This window comes from Nicotiana tomentosiformis, chromosome 4, assembly GCF_000390325.3.
Source record: "Nicotiana tomentosiformis chromosome 4, ASM39032v3, whole genome shotgun sequence".
Taxonomy (NCBI): Eukaryota; Viridiplantae; Streptophyta; class Magnoliopsida; order Solanales; family Solanaceae; genus Nicotiana; species Nicotiana tomentosiformis.
The window spans coordinates 127,872,652-127,890,298 of record NC_090815.1 but is presented as its reverse complement, the minus strand read 5'-3'; the positions used below and the strand labels follow the sequence as shown (position 1 = coordinate 127,890,298).

Here is a 17,647-nt window from a genome sequence, read left to right as displayed (position 1 = left end):
CTGCTGTGAGATAGTAAAATACTCCTGAACATTTTTAATCATAACTCTTTGAAGAAGAAGAGAGCATGATACAAGATTGCAGCATCCAGTTGTGTGTAATAACACAGTAACTAGCAAGAGAAGATGTTAAAGCCCCCATCTGCAAAAGACTACTCTTTCTTTGCTGGTTTAGCTAGCATCTGCAGATGCTGAATGCGAGATCACATTAACTGCTCGAAATCAAAGATGGTATACACATACTCACAAGCCTAAAAAGATAATTCCTTTTTGATCAATTCATATTCAAACTAAGGCAATCTCCCTAATCCCTACTGCCGAAGATGCTGGATGCAAGATCACATTAACTGCTTGAAATCAAAGATCGTATACAACTACTCACAAGCCTAAAAAGATCATTGCTTATTGATCAATTCATATTCAAACTAAGGAGGTAGATCAACGTACCTATAACTAAAAAACTACTCTTGCAGCATAGTTGCTGTCATAGATTGACAGCAACACTACGCAGTGATGGACATCGTAATTAGACTGTTGCAAGCATAGTAAAATACTCCTGAAGAGAGAACATGATGCAAGACTGCAGCATATATTTGTGTATATAAACAGAGTAACTAGCAAGAGAAGATGTTAAACTCCCGTGTGTAAGAGAGTGTTCTTCCCTTGCTGGTTTAGCTTACATTCTCAATATTGCTAAAGACATGAATGTAGATCATTGCTTTGGGCTTTGGATAATATAATAAGCTAACATTAACTGCTTGAAATCAAAGATGGATCATAAAATCTATCTCACTTACAAGCCTAAAAAGATCATTGCTTTTCGATCAATTCATATTCAAACTAATTCGAGTTGCACGGAAAACACACAATTTCAGCAGAAGTTAATCCATCCAAACAACTGCAGCAAAACATAAACCAAGACCAACACTATAAAACCTTTCGAAACTAGTATTAGGTATCAAAATTTACAAATTCATAACACAATTCATCATCACCGTGTATATAAATTACAGAAACCGCGATTTCCATTAATAATAAGTAAACCAACCTAACAAGTCATTTTTCATCACGAAGATGGGAAGACATCCTTAACAGCAGAAGCAGCAGTTAAATAATTCAAAGTATTCCTCAAAGTCTCCTTTTCCCTTTTCAATCTCACAGTTGTATCTTCTAACTCAAGCAACGCTTGTTGTTCCCGTGGGGCTCCTTCAAACGTACTCCCAACGAAAAACGAAAACGGCGTCGGAAATAAATTCCGTCGTAAATCTGTTTCCTCCTTTTCAGCTTTCCCGTTCAATCTGTTAGACAAACGGATCACGTCTTTCATGTAATTTTCCACTTCGTTAGCTAAACCTTCCACGTCATCTTCTCCGTTAGCTGACGGACGGTCTTCCAGCCACGTCACCTCAGCAACTAAATACGGTTTGGACCGGACGAGTTTACTGACCCGGAACCGCTCTTGACCTTTACAGATTAGAAAAAACCGGTCGTCGACGAGGCGTTCGTGTTTAACGACTTCGCCGACGCAGCCGACGTCGGCGGTGCCGGTAGCGCTATCGGAGTAAATAACGCCGAAACGGAGGTCGGTTTGGAGGAGTGTATGCATCATTATACGGTAACGGAACTCGAAGATTTGGAGAGGGAGGATTGCGCCGGGGAAGAGGACGAGAGGGAGAGGGAAAAGTGGGAGCTCAACGACGTCGTCGGAGTTGGGTGAGCTGCCGGTGTGGTGTTTCTCAGGGAATGATGAAGCGGAGCAACGGAGAGTGTAGTTATTAAGGCGGCGCCGGCGGTGGAGGAGTGATTGAGGGGTAAAGTGACATTGGGGATTAGATTGAGGGGTTAAAAAGAAATTATTACTAGGGTTTATTAAGTGGGGTTTGTGAGTGAAAGAAGAAGAAGAAGGTAAGATTTGAGGCAAAGCCATGGGAATAAAAATGGGTTCTTGGAAATCAGATAGTAGACATTGATGAAGAAAACAGAGGAAAATAAAAATAAAAAAAATCTGAGATTGGTTTTGAATTAGCGCAAAAGTAGTAAGTGTAGAAGCATAAATTTCTATCTATCCAAATCCACAAGTTTGTAAACCTAAATATCTATAGGGGATGAGTATTTGAGTGTGGTGTGGAGATTTACACGTGGAAATATGTTATCTTAAGCTTATGTGGCAAGTGTGTTACTTACTAGTCGACGAGTCTTATGGTGAATGGTTCCTACCATCTGCAACATCAATTTTTGGATTTTTATTTCCTCATCCTTAAAAAAAATAAAATAGAGAAATTGATCATCTCTAAAAGGAGATCCATCTTAGTAATAAAATCATCAAAAGTAAGTAGCGAGACAGTAGGTATTACCCTCCTGTCATTAATCAGAATTGTAATCCTAAAAATAAAATTATTTTTAGTATGGAGTATTTTACTCCCAAAATGGGACTTATTTGCTTGAATTCGAATTAATCAATTAACAAAGCAAGTAGTAGTGACGAGAAACAGAAAATTATAGACATTAAATTTGCAAAACTTGTGTAGGTAGATTGGTATCAATACCCCATTTGGGGAGAAAGAAGTTGGAAAATGGAGTAGTAGATTCACAATTAGCTAGTGAACATGCTTGGGCGAATAAAATTACGAAGCGTTTGTAGGGTTTGTGAACCAGAAATCCGAATACATGTCCCTAATGGAATAATGCACATAAGCACGTTTCGCGATTGTTCATAGTTAGTTCGCAATTCTTACAATTATATAAGGTCATTAGACTAGCCATTGTTTTTATTAAGCTATTAATTTTTCATAAATATTTATTTTCTTATAGTTATCTAATAAGTAACTTGGTTGAATAAGGCCTTATTTGTTTGCACTTAGGCCATCTCCAATAATGCAGTCGGTTTTTGGAAAAATTTGACTCCAATGCTGTTACATTTTTTGCTTCAAAATGGAGGATGAATAGTGTCACTCCAAAGGTCATCTCTAACGCTACTTTCATTTGCCATAATATAGTCGATTTTTGGAGAAATTTGACTCCAATGATGTTGTATTTTTTGCAGCAAAATGGGGATGAATAGTGTCACTCCAAATTTGAAGTGATACTATTCATCTTCTCCAATAATATTCTCTATTACTTTATTATTATTTAACTCTTTCAATTTATCTCTTTATAGATACGTAATTATGTTTATGTAATATCTTTTATAATATTAATTTTACATCTTAACTTTGGCGTATAATTTCGATAAATTAATTTTCGTGCATTTATTATTTTTATGTAAAATTGTAAGTTAATTTTATTATAAGTTATAATTGTACAAAAAATATATAATCATCTCAAAAAATGAATGGTGCAAATATAAAATGGTAAACCCTTGTGCAAACTATTCGTAACACACGTTCGCCACAACAGAAATATTTCGCGATGAAACAAGAATCATGTGAAAAAGATGTTAAACGTGCATTCGGAGTTTTGCAAGCTCGTTTTGCAATTGTTGCAGGACCAGCACGTTTTTGGAGAAAAGAAATGCTACATGATATAATAACTATGTGTGTTATACTGCACAACTTGATAATCGATGATGAGCGTGATTTTAATGCACCAATTCAAGATGATTGAGAATGTCCACCTCCAACGGTAGAAATGGTAGTAGATGAAAATCACCGATTTGAATAATTTTTAGCTCGACACAAAAGAATTAAGGACAAAGATGCTTATTTTGCACTTCGTAATGCATTCATAGATCATTTATGGGAGTATACTAGAGGTGAAAGTTGAATATTTATGTAGTGTTTAATCTGAATTTTATCATAATATAATATGTATTTAATTATTTTGTTTCTCAATGATTTCACTTTTATTTGAATTATCTGTTAATATATATAATCTATACTATTTGCTTACAAATTATATTATTTAAAAATTTATGGTATAAAATAATTTTATATTAAATAGCTATATAAGAAAGGAATATAAATTATATGTGATGAATATGTAAAAAAGAAAAAAAGATAGAATTTATTTAATAGAAATAAGAAAATAAAATTTAAATAAAAGATAATAATATAATATTGAAGAGAGAGAAGAATATAAAATAGAATATTCTTTTTTTGAGTAAAAAATGGAGTAATTGTTGAAGTAATTTTACTTCATTTTGGAGTAGAAAATGGAGGGAAGGGTTTGAGATGGCTTTTTACCTCCAAGCCCCATTTTGGAGTAAAAAAAAGGAGGAATTTTTGCTCCAACCCACCTCCAAATTTACCTGTATTTTGGAGGGTGAATAATGATTCATCTACTCCATCACTATTCTCTATTATTTTATTATTATTTTTTATTATTTAACCTTTTTAATTTATCATATTATATCTACCTAATTATGTTTATGTAAAATATTAATAATGTTAATTTACATCTTAATTTTGGCGTATAATTTTGATAAATTAATTTTCGTGCATATATTATTTTTATGTAAAATTGTAAGTTAATTTTACTATAAGTTATAATTGTATAAAAAAAATATATAACCATCACAAAAATGAAGGTTCAAATATAAAATACAAGATGTTTCTAAAATCGAAAAGATGTTCAACGTGCATTCGGAGTTTTGCAATTATTATAGGACCATCACATTTTTGGAGAAAAGAAGTGCTACATAATATATTAACAACATGTATTATATTAGACAACATGATAATTGAGGATGAACGTGACCTTAATGTACCAATTCAAGATACTTGGGAAGGTCCAACTCCAATAGTAGAAATGGTAGTAGATGAAAATCACCGATTTAAACAATTTTTAGGTCAACACAAAAAAATTAAGGACAAAGATGGCTCATTTTGCACTTTATAATGCATTAATAGATCATTTATGGAAGCATAATGGAGGTGGAAGTTAAATATTTAAGTAGTATTTAAACTAAATTTTAAACTACATGTAATATGTATTGAATTATCTTGTATCTCAATGATTTCACTTTTATTTGAATTATCCATTAATATGTATAATTTATAATATTTGCGTACACATTATATTATTTAAAAATTTATGGTATAAAATAATTTTATAATGGTTATATAAGAAAGAAATATGAATTGTATGGGATGAATATATAAAAAAGGAAAAAATAGGATTTGTTTAATAGAAATAAGAAAATTAAATTTAAATAAAAAATAATAATCTATATCTATATCTATATATATATATATATATATATATATATATATATATATATATATATATATATATATATATATATATAATTGAGGGACATTAGCATGTGATGTGGCATGTCTCATTGGCCACGATTTGGTTTTATCTTTTATCTCTTTTTCCTATATTTCTTTTCCCTCTTCACTTTTCCCGTAATTTTTTCACATTTATGTTATTCCAACAGTTGCATCATTTATAATATAATATGGAAGGGAGAGAAGAATATAAAAAGGAATAATTTTTTTGGAGTAAAAAATAAAGTAATGGTTGGAGTTAGTTTACACCATTTTGGTGTAAAAATTTGGAGTGAAGGTTGGAGATGCCCTTAATGGAGGTCTAAATCATAATTATTCAAATATTAGACATTAAGTGTGCTTGTTTTTAAAGTCTAAATCATAATTATGTAGATCTTAATCATTAAGTATGTTTATTTTTTTTTTACTTCACAACCACTTAATGTGTTTGAATAGGTTTGTATGATTAAGATTTATAACAAATACTAAATTTTATTAAGATGCTATCATCTCTATTCATTATTAATTATCGCCACCTCCTACCATTATCAACTATCACCATGCCATCTACTACCACCATACTCAACCACCACCATCACCCCTATACTCAATCATAGTCGCCACCATTATCGACAACCACCACCCACCATCCTCACTATCCCCCCCCATCACCACCATCACTCTCAACTACAACCACAAACTCATCCACCTTAACTACCATAACTAAGTACCCCCATCACCATTAACAACCATAGCCGGCACTGCCCACAATTATAAACTACCACCACCACCACCATCATCCACCATTATTTATTATTACCACCACCACCACTATCCTCAACCCTAATCGCTATCACTATCAATCACCACTAGCTACAATCCAGAACCACCACCGTCAACCAAAACCACCACCAACTACCGCTTCTAGTTGGCATTCACAATCACCACTGTTATCTATCACCGCCACTAAATATCATATTAAAAAATATATATTTTATTAATAGAATATCATATTAATTAGTATTTTATTTGAATTTTATATTTATTAATTTTTAAATAAATATAAATTTATACATTCAGATGTTAAAAATCAAACAATCTTAATCTTTTAGTATTCAGATCTTGATACACATCTTTATATTCATGTGTATTCAGATTCAGACGTCTTAATCTTAATGCACATCTTAATATCAAGATGTGTATTTAGATTCAAACATCTTAATCTTAAAAAATAAATAAATGAGGCCTAAGAATCTTCTAAACTTGGTACATAAATCTTTCTTAATAATCAGACCAACTCAAAATGAAACCAAAACCTAAGTGTTTATCCAAGTAGAATGCCACCTAAAACTAAAAGGTTCTTTTAGCTACAATGGACCATGTCAGACCATTAAGGGATGGGCCAGACTAGCCCAATTACCCGTCCATTTATGTTGTTGCTTAGTATTTGGGCCTAGAAAAGAACAATAATAGTGTTCTTCAAAACCTAGAAAGAACAGAGACAGACCTATTACTTGGAGAGAAGGGGTCCACGTTAACTTCGACATTTTGAATATATAAATGTATATTAAAAACGGCCATACATTTTGCTTGACACTTTTAAAATTCAAAGTCTGTCGAGGAGCACTGGTTGATCATTTGCTTATGTGTCTATGTCACCTTCAAATCCTAACATCACCTATGGAAAAGGAAAGCTGTGGTTTCACTGGTGGCGAAGCTACGTATCGATCAACACCCCTTTGTTGGAAAATTATATTGTTTAGCTCCATAATTACTTTTTAAAATATGTATATAAAGTATATAATGACATCATTTGACTTCTTGATGAGTTTATTTTTTTATTTTGACTATCCATAATAAAAATTCTAGCTCTGCCGCTAGGTTCCACGGTTATTGCTTGGCCGTTAAGTATAGCACTTATCTTTTTTTTTCTCTCCAACATTTACACTTGTCCTTATAATAATCTGTAGAATTCTTAAGATGGTCGGTTTGAGCCTGGCCGGTATAAGATAATGAAAACATGAACTCAACTAACCATATATTATCTTGAAATTATGGAATAATCTAGAAATACATCGTACAAATGACAACTTTGCAAAGTTTAAATGAAGACTAGTGGGCATTAAATTAATACTTTTGACCTTAGAAATCATCAAAGTCGTAATTGTTCGAGACAATTCACACTTAGAAATTTTTCTGCGTCACAAGTACAACCTCATCAGTGACGCTACTCTCTCAAATAGAACTTAGCCAATATCTTCTGTCTCTTTCTCTTGTTGCCCACGTGTTTCCTCCCTCGCAATATCCTTCATTTTTCTTTATTCTTTTTAATTTTTTATTTTCGTTCGTTTTTAATTATTCACTTTTGACAAATAAATAAATAAAATATATATTTTATAATTTTACTTATAATAAAAATAATATTTTTAAAAAGTCTTGAAAAATAATTTGGGAAATCAATAGTTAATGATAAGGGTAAAATTATCCAAAAAAAAATTATTTTTCTCTTAATTTAATATAATGAACAAATAAAAATAAAAATGTATTTTTAGAATACAAAGTAAAAGTGAACAGTCGAGTAATTTAAATTTATACAACATAAGGCTCATTTAAAAAAACATCACTTTCTTTCAAAAATTTGTTTATATTTTATGTGTTAGAACTAGAGATCTTTAATTAGTGATGGAATAATTTGACTATTTCACCACAATCCTGACATAAGAATTATATAAAATTTTAAGAAAAAGTATTTTTTTTTAAGTGAAAATGTTATTTGAAAATTAGAGTTGTGTTTGGACATGAATACAATTTTGGGTTATTTTTGAATTTTTGTGAGTGATCTGAGTAAAAATTTTAAAAAATAATTTTTTGGAGCTTTTTAAATTTTTAAAAATTTTTAAAATTTATTTTTAACTAAAAATTAAAAATTTTATGGCCAAACATTAATTTTTTTTAAAAAGTAAAAAAATTCTTATGTCCAAAATATTTAGAACTAAAGTGTTCACACTATGACGCGTATGGTTATTTCGTAATAAAGCTTAAAATCGGTTACGTTTTGGTAATTTACCACATCCCTGTCCCTATATAAAGTCTGCTTGGGAAAACAGTGGCATTCAGCGTTAGTTTTACGAGAAACTAAAGTTAAGGGCTTGTTTGGTTGTTTGAGTTATTTTGCTTCTAAGAAATTTGTGAGAAATGGCTGCTAACGATGCTACTTCATCTGAGGAGGGACAAGTGTTCGGCTGCCACAAGGTTGAGGAATGGAACGAGTACTTCAAGAAAGGCGTTGAGACTAAGAAACTGGTATGATTCTATTACTTCGACTTTTTTTACTAATTTTGATTTTGTTTACTTTGAGTTCTTTGTTACTATATTTTTGTGACTTGGCTTTTGTTCAACATTTGATTTTTTAAAATGGGTTTTTTGTTTTTATGATTTCTTCAGCTGTTGCTAGTTTGTGGGTATTTTTTGGGTTTTCGTTTGCTTACATTTCTTTCTGATCTGTTTCTGTAGTTGCTTAAAATGTATACCTTTATCTATTTAGTGTTTGATTTTCAGTTAATTGTAACATGTTTACTTATGATTTGCTGTTTCTGTTGTGTAGTGTATATTTATAGAAATCAATGAATGCCCATGTCAATACAATCCCTATTTTACTCATTTGATTGGCATAATTGCGATTTTTTGGAACAAATTCCTAGTTAAAGTTGCTTCCATGCTGATTAGGTTGGGAAAAAGAGATTCGGGTGGGTCGCTATTTGGGCCCCTTGGAATTATATGTATGCGGTCAAAGGCTTTTTGAGAAGGATGATTTCTTTTTTGATAAATCGAATCTATTGTGTGAAGACAAGATCCAATTATAAAGTTGATATGATGCTTTTTGTGATTGTTTAATTGTTTAAAGTAACCATTCTAGGATTTTAAATTAGCTGAGTGGAATATAATTGCAATCACTATTTCTCTGTGACACTAGATTCGAATTTAGCATAAGCATCTTTTTGATTAAAAAAACCCTGAGTATATGTATATAGGTCGTGGCTAAGTAACTACTATATATCAAGCTACTAGTTGCTTAGCTAAAAATTGAAGTACAAAATGATGGGTATCCTTTGAATATGCTTCAGATTTCTAGAAGTTATTTGGCGGAAATCCTACTTTCAAATCAATACTTTCTTTATGACAGTCGATTTAAAGTTTTGAACTTAGTATAAGCAAATGTATTCGATGAATGTTTTAACTATATGAACATAAGTTATGCCGAAGTCTTTATACATTAGTCCCTGGCTGCTACAATTAGTACAAGAATGATGGTACCCTTAAATATGCTTCATATTTTTAGAAGCTGTTGGGGCATAAATTGGAAACCGCCTCTCTACCTTCACTAGGTGGGGTAGGGGTAAGATTTGCGTACACACTACCCTCCCCATACCCCACATGTGGTAATATACTGGGTTTTTTGTTGTTGTTGTTGTTGGGGCATATATCTTTTCCTTTAACACGCCTAACTTATGTAAAAAACAACTCTTTGGTTTAGGTGGTGGTCGATTTTACTGCTTCATGGTGCGGCCCTTGCCGTTTTATTGCCCCAATTCTTGCTGACATTGCTAAGAAGATGCCCCATGTTATATTCCTCAAGGTTGATGTTGATGAACTGAAGGTACATCATTTAAACCTTTTTTTTTTTGTCAATTTAGTTACCATTTTTTGACAGGTGTAGATAGTGATTGATAGTAAATTGGTACCGTTGTTACAGACTGTTTCAGCGGAATGGAGTGTGGAGGCAATGCCAACTTTTGTCTTCATTAAAGATGGAAAAGAAGTGGACAGAGTTGTTGGTGCCAAGAAAGAGGAGTTGCAGCAGACCATAGTGAAGCATGCTGCTCCTGCTACTGTCACTGCTTGAATCTCCTTAATCAAGGGGATGATATCCCATATTTAGTAGTATTGTCTTTTGTAATAACCAAGTAACTTGTTCGAATTTCACACTATGGATCACTGTATGGTTGTACTATCCACCATGTTTTTATTGCTTTTGTGAACCTTGTCTTGTTGCTTGGAATCTGATTTGTGCATTACTGGTGTAAGGCTATATGCCCAATTCTACAAAAAGACTACTTTTAGATTTCTACTGTTGTGAAGCTCTCATTTTGCTTAGATAGCACTGACTTATTTGCATTTGTTTTGTTCTTTTGGTTCTCTTGGTACATTTCCAGCATCCCAGAGTATCTTTGAGAATGCGTTTGGACAATAAACTTTGGTTGAAATTGGAAAATAGAGTGTTCGAGTTTTGAGTGGAAAAGTATATTTTGGAAGTTAGAATATGTGTTTGAACATAGATTTCACTAGAATGAGGAACATGATATATCTAACATATACAGTCAAACCTCTCTATAGCAACATCATTTGTTCCTGATTTTGTTGGCTGTCATAGCGAAGTGCTGTTATGGAGAATATATATTATAACATAGCATGAAAATTAGTTTCATATAAAATTCGAGTTTTACAGTGAAGGACCGTTATATAGTGAATGTACGCCTTTTACATGAAGTTACCCCGAATGATCAAAGCCTACAAAATTGGTTTTGGAGACTTTCCTAAATTAACTCAACTCTGGAAGTTGTTATTTTCACCAACGACATCTTTGGTACATCACCATTCACCACGTAGTTATCCTTAAACGTGGCATGCATGCAAGTGGAACGACCCACATCTTTGATATATCACCATTCACCACATGGTAAATTGTGAAAAGGTTTAATTGAGCTAGTTGTTTTCGATTCGAAACACACGCATATTTGTGTGTAAAAAGTAACTAAAAGTTTAACAGACATTAATTTTGAACCATAATATTGTAGAACCTAAAGATTGAACACATCTACAATTAAAAAGTTAGTGACTGATAGTGAAATCAGTACCTTTCTTGCAATAACCATGTAACTTGATCGAATTTGGATCTATTGATTGTTGTTTGTTTATTATCAATCATACTTTTATGAACCTTTGTTTTGGTGTTTGGAATCTGATTTGTACATATGGTCTAAGGCTATATGCCCTTTAATTTCTATCAACTAGACTATTTTCCGGCTTTTACTCTTGTGAAGCTTCCATTTTGCTTGGACAGAACTGAACTTATTTGCAAGTTCATAGATCTTTCTCTGCTCTTGGTGTACATTATCAGCATCTGTGAGTAATTCTGAATATGTGTGTGTGCTTGTGTCATTTGAACAAGCAACTTTTCTTGGACACACAAGCAACATTTCTTGGCCTGATACAAGTTTATAAATCATTGGGAACCAAAATTTGCTGCTGCTGCGATATGACAAGAGCCGCAACAGCAACAACAACAACAACAAACCTAGTAAAGTCCCACAAGTGGGGTCTAAGGAGGGTAATGTGTACGTAAATCTTACCCCTACCTTATGAAGGTAGAGAGGTTGTTTCCGGTAGACCCTCGATATGACAAGAGCCACATTTTGTTACATTTCGATTGCAAGAGATCCAGTTAATAAAGTAGGAAAGTGATAAATTTCCCCTTCTTGTTCCCTCTTGCTCATTCAGAAACGGATATGAAATATGACTTGAGACCTTCTGTCTAGTTATTTTCTTGATGAAGGTCATTGTTACACAATGTCAGAAAGAATGTGAGACACCAAACTGTGACCGGGAACAGAAGACGTCAAACATATACATCAATCCACCAAGCAAAGTGGAAAAGCATCCAGAAATTCTCCTAGATCTTGGCTTTTTCCAAGAAATGTGACTCTATTACATGGATTTATCCCTAATGATAAAAAAAATCTACAGAATTCCTTCCTACTGGAGACGTTTCCTAAACTAACTGAACTCATGAAGTTGTCCTTTTCACTAACAATATCTTTGATACATCACCACCTAGTTCCTCGAACAAGACAAGCAAATTTTGTGTTGGCTTCAACCAAGACCTTGGGACATGGTACCTGAGAATTAGCGGAATAGACAAAGGATTAGTTAGGAAATTCTAATGTGTATTTAATGATATAAAGGAAATTTAAGCAGTAGTAAAATGCTTCTAGCGATGACAGAATCAGTAAAAATTCAAGAACTACCATTTCTGAGTTGGTTGTCCACAACCAAGTTGACATTTAGTTTGTCTGTAAGTTCCAGCATAGTGGAAAGCATCACAATTGCCATTAGCAGATGCTGTCCAATATCTACCTATGCTTTGTCCGTTGATCCAAACTTGTCCCTTACCCATGCTTCTCATGTCTAAGGCCACAGGGTCATTTCCCTCTGGTGCATCGAAATAAGCCTGAAACAAAAATTCCAAGATGAGTCATAAGTTCCAGCAACAAGTGGAGTCGGCTATATGAATCTTCTCCAGCCATGTCGCTCTATTTTAGCTCATCATAGACCAATACCATACAAAATAAAAATGAAAATAGAAAGTACTAGCTCAATTCACGGGTTCGAACCGTAGAAACAACCTCTTGCAGAAATGCAGGGTAAGGCTGCATACAATAGATACTTGTGGTCAGGCCCTTCCCTGAACCTCGCGCATAGCGGGAGCTTAGTGCACCAGGCTGCCAAAAGTACTAGCTCACTATATTTTCTATTTGGCATAAAAATCTATGGCATGACTATAACTCCTAGAAAACATAGGACCTAAAGTAAATGGACTAACGTGTCTCTGTTATTAATATCCCAAAACTTGTGTTCTCAATTTCTTACCTTGTACCATTTAAGAGGTTGTTGTCCTTGGGTAGCTAGTGCACCACCAATCCAATCAACTGAAGACACTCCATGATGAGAGATCAAGTTCATTGCTTCTCCTTTCAATCCGACCTGTTTAAGGAGGAACATATTAATTATATCGTGAAGAAACTCTTCTACTGTCAATATCCTTTTGAAGACAAAAGAAAGAGTAAAAGATTTGGTAAGATTCAGTACTTTGTATGTCCATTTCTGCGACGATATATCTTTATGGCCCTGGTTGAGACCTTGAATAACAACTGGCCCGAGTATTCCTGTGTTCCACTCCTCGTAATGCAGTCCAATATTCTTCAAGGCAATAAGAATATTTAAAATCAGTTGAGAACGAAAAACTATTAATGCAGCAGCATAAAGTAACACAAGTAGAATTGCATTTATTTCTGCCTGAAATGAATCCTAATTACACAGTGGTAGTCTAGCAGCAATGAAAGAGTCAGAATAAATTGCCTTCTTCTTTCTTGTAGATAAGTATTGTAGGTGGTAAAGATGAGAAACTAACCGGCAGGCCAACAGCAATGCTCAGTAGCTCAATTCTATTGGTTCCGGCCTGCAGGCCAACTGGTCCTGTGAAAGTGAACTTTGTATCCCTCCGACTACCATAAGAAGATCCTGAAAATTATGAATTGATTACGTCCCGGAAAATGTTATAACCACAACAGCGGAAATACCAAAAATGTTTCCTGGTAGCTGTTCTACCAATGTGCATATATGCATCATTACCAGAAAGTTTCCCGTTGACAAAGACATGAACTGCATGCCCACTTGAGTGGACGCTGAGCGTAGGCTTTTGTCCCCCTCGCAAAAATGATTCTGAGGGACTAATATCAACACTGCATTACAAGAAAGAAAGGCCAAAAATGTACTTATTTAGATGTAATTAGAAGATTTATGTACTCATGTTGGATGATTTTTCTACTTAAATATGAACCTCACCTTGTTATGTACCACAAGTAATCACTGTTATCTCTGGTGATATTAATCTGCTCCAAAAGTCCATTAGCTGCAAATGTTGAACTGTCCTCTAGAGAAAATACATCTTCGCTATAAGCCCCCCAAGAGTGGAGCTGAGAGCCAGTTGGTATCATTTTCACTTGTGAAGTTCGAGTCCCAACCTTAGCAAGAAAAAGATGTTTTAAATCACTAAACTGAAAGGTAAAGCACATAGCTACGCATGAAATGGTGCAAATTGTACTTGCTGGAACCTTACTTACCTTCGCAGTATTGAAGGCAACATGCGTACAGTCCGGAAGAATACTAATGGACCAAGGAGGAAGATTAAAGTGCTTGTTGTTAAAAACTACTCTAGCAGCAGAGTTGCTGTCGTAATTTGAGAGAAATGCTGCACAGTTTCTTTTGCCAGACGAGAATACATGAGCCTAAAGGAAATGACTTTGTTGATTCAGCAACACAAAATAGTAAAGCATATATCATATTTTTGATCCTTATTAATTGAGGACTAACCTCCTGAGAGCTTCCTAGTGAAATAACATTGGAATCTGAAGATATTAAAGCTCGCTCACATAGTTTAATTGCCCTGTGGAGCTCCTTTAGATGGCTATATTTAGGCTCCCTGATCAAACCTGATTAAATATGAAGTTAAAGAACTTAGCTGATAACTAAATGTTCAATTGATAGTTTGATCAAGGAAGACTTCAGCTTATATCATGAAATAAAAGGACTTTATAGAAATGATAAGCTGTAAATCTGTAGAGAATACGGACTAAGCTGATTAACCTCACCATATTCATCAATTGGAGCATCATAATCATAGCTTGTCGTTATAAAAGGGCCTCCCGCTGTGCGCCCAAAGTTGGTCCCCCCATGAAACTGTGAAAAGAAGGAATAGTTAAAGGCAAGCAACCGAAAAAATAGTTAAAGTCAATCAAGATCATTTTATACATAACATGTTCAATATGAATGTTGTATTTTCTTTTTGCTGAGGAAGTTCATTTACCATGTAATAATTAACAAATGAACCACCTTTTTGTATGAAACGAGCAACCGCAAATGCCAAATCTTGAACTGGCCTCATAGGTATAGTGCCACCAAATTCAGTGAACCTTCTCTCAACAAAGAAGAATATGAGAACCAGTTCATAAAAATGAGCATATCTTTGCATTACTCAAGTCTTTGAGAAACAAGATGTTTACCAGCCACTCCAAGCTTCAGTCCACATAGTGGGCTTGTAAGGTTTGTTGGGAGAAAATTCATCACAGTAAAAACCATTGCATGTATTTATCTGATCAAGACACATGGTTAGAATCCTCAGTCAATAGTTTCAAGAACATTATTCCTAAATCCGAGATAATAATGTAGAAGTCAAAAACCAAAACTGAGAATAAGGCGAAGAAAACTCACGATAGGATCAGGGGCATCATCCTCTTTGCACATAACCCAGGGAACTCCAGTATCTAATCCAACAGCCATTTTTGCAGCCCATTGGACATATGCTTCGCCAGCAGTTCCAAGTGCCTTCCTTGCTGGTTCATATTCATTTTCAATCTAACCAAAACAACTTTAGAATAATTGCTGGACAATATATCATGTATTCAGAAAACAGAAGTTCGATAAGTTTTAAATCACCACTACTGTGTCAGTTTCATACCTGAGACAGTATAATGGGACCTCCTTGGGATTCAAACAGTTTTTCACTCTTCATCATCTCAACTATTTTTTGGGTGAATTTTTGCATCGCGGCCTTTACAACAAAAAGAATTGAAATGTCATTACTGCAACTCATGATCAGAATCTATCAATTTATTACCACATTATATTTATCAGAGGCAAAAACAAACATAAACAATGATGCTACAAACAAACATGTTCAAATATCGGCAAAATTGGTGCCATGTTTGAATATAAGCGGGTAATGTTTAGTTACTTGAATGTGACAAAAGATAGTTTTGTGATTTTACTGTTATAGCGGACAAACCTTGAAAGGTTCATTATCCGTTCTAAAGCTGATACCAGGAACATATTTCAACCATACAGGAAATCCCCTGCAGTAGATGAGAGGGTACATAAAATCATTAGCTCATTCTTGAAATTAACCAAGAAAATTTAATAAGAAAATACTAATAATAGGAACACAAAACAAGGGGGAAAGTAAAGCAATTACCCAAAATTCCACTCAGCACAAACATAAGGTCCAATGCGCAAATGTGCATAAAGCCCAGCTTTTTGCACAGTCTTTATAAACCTTACTAGATCATATCTCCCCTCAAAATCATACTGTCCACAAGAAACATAGCATATTACTAGCAATTAGCAAGCAAAAATAAAGGTAACATCTTTCAGTAGTAAAAAGCAAAGTCTTTTTGGGCAAATTGAAACACTCACATTGCCTGGGGAAGGTTCATGTATGTTCCAAAAAACATAAGTTTCAATTACATCCAAGTTTGCATCTTTAGCCTTTTTTATGAGATCTTCCCACATCTGCAACACAACCATTTACTTAAATTCATCCTTATTAACATAATAGAGTTACATTATCCGACCAAGAATATAGTAACAAAAACTGTTGAAACATACTACAATTAAATACCCAAAATTGCATTTTCAGTTTAACCTTTTAGATAAATGGACACAAGACACACAATCTAATATGGTATCAGGCAGAGTTTCTGGATTCAAATCTCAACCACCACCCATTAGCAAGAAGAATTTACACGTGTTTGGACCAAGAAAGGGAATCAGGCTCACACATGTGGGGCGTGGTGGAACATGATACAGTTAAGTAATATGAAGAGTGTTCTCTATAAAAATTTAAACTTTTAGATTAGATGGTCACACATTCAACGCGAACAAAATCAAGAATGATTGTGGGGGGGTGGGGCTTAAGAAAATGGGAGAGTACCTCAGGGGTGCTTCTGGGATAATGTATAGAGCCAGAGAGAAGAATTCTTCTTTGGCCATTAATGATAATGGCTTTCTTATCATAAGTGACTTTGCAACAAATCAACTGAGCTACCATTAGCAAAGAAAAGGCATAAACAATGAAGAACTTGGAAATTGAGCTTGTCTCCATCTTTTGTCTATTCAATCTAATAAAGAGGAGGGAAGTTTCTATTTTTGAAAATAAAGCTGAGAAGAAACGGTGGAAGAACAGAGGAATAACACGAGTCAGGAACGGTAATCAGCAGAATGGCAACTATATATGGTGCTGTTTGGATTCTTCTTGCCATTAATGCAGTTTCCTCAAGTCCTATGTTCATAAATAGGAGCCTTCTCAAATAATAGAAGTAGAGTGCAGTTTCATATGATAATAATAAGTATGGGTAATTTCAATTTCTATGCCGTTCGATTTCATCTTCATGTGCATGTTGTTCAAGAAAAAAAAAAGTGTCAATAATCTTTATCTATGGGAATTCCCTTATGTCTTGAATATAGGCGGGTCTAGAATTTAATTTTGATGAATTCAGCATTAAAAAATATATAGCACTTGACTTGTAATTTCCAAATTATATGTTTAAATTTAATATTGTCGAAATTACAATACTTTCACATATTCAAACTATGTGTCAAAAATATTGAATACGGTTGAACCCGGAGCACAGGTGCTGCAGTGCTACATCCAGATATTCTTCTTCCTTTTGATAGTTTACTAATGAAAGTAAGGAATTAGTCAATAAAATCATATATTCGTCAAAGGTCAACTTCATGACTTAAAGTTTTCGAATCTAATTTACCTT

At 33.9% G+C, this 17,647-nt stretch overlaps 3 protein-coding genes across 3 annotated transcripts; 1 reads left to right on the top strand and 2 right to left on the bottom strand.

The window, feature by feature from the left end:
- Window positions 1-925: 925 nt before the first annotated feature.
- Window positions 926-2,060, bottom strand: LOC104093072 (uncharacterized). Its single transcript, XM_009598787.4, has one exon. The coding sequence runs from the start codon at window positions 1,922-1,924 to the stop codon at window positions 1,064-1,066; it is 861 nt and encodes a 286-aa protein (XP_009597082.1). The 5' UTR covers window positions 1,925-2,060; the 3' UTR covers window positions 926-1,063.
- A 6,244-nt stretch (window positions 2,061-8,304) lies between these two features.
- LOC104098078 (thioredoxin H-type 1) lies at window positions 8,305-10,333 on the top strand. Its single transcript, XM_009604735.4, has 3 exons — window positions 8,305-8,510; window positions 9,742-9,864; window positions 9,961-10,333. The coding sequence occupies exons 1-3, from the start codon at window positions 8,403-8,405 to the stop codon at window positions 10,108-10,110; spliced, it is 381 nt and encodes a 126-aa protein (XP_009603030.1). The 5' UTR covers window positions 8,305-8,402; the 3' UTR covers window positions 10,111-10,333.
- A 1,516-nt stretch (window positions 10,334-11,849) lies between these two features.
- Window positions 11,850-17,225, bottom strand: LOC104098070 (beta-galactosidase 5). The gene is made up of 18 exons (XM_009604726.4): window positions 16,813-17,225; window positions 16,296-16,391; window positions 16,075-16,187; window positions 15,889-15,955; window positions 15,562-15,654; window positions 15,315-15,458; window positions 15,107-15,195; window positions 14,911-15,016; window positions 14,696-14,783; window positions 14,418-14,536; window positions 14,168-14,332; window positions 13,890-14,068; window positions 13,677-13,786; window positions 13,456-13,565; window positions 13,134-13,244; window positions 12,915-13,028; window positions 12,293-12,495; window positions 11,850-12,163 (listed from the first exon to the last, which is right to left on the bottom strand). Exons 1-18 carry the CDS (start codon window positions 16,981-16,983, stop codon window positions 12,052-12,054), a joined length of 2,190 nt encoding a protein of 729 aa, XP_009603021.1. The 5' UTR covers window positions 16,984-17,225; the 3' UTR covers window positions 11,850-12,051.
- Between the last annotated feature and the right edge of the window lie 422 nt (window positions 17,226-17,647).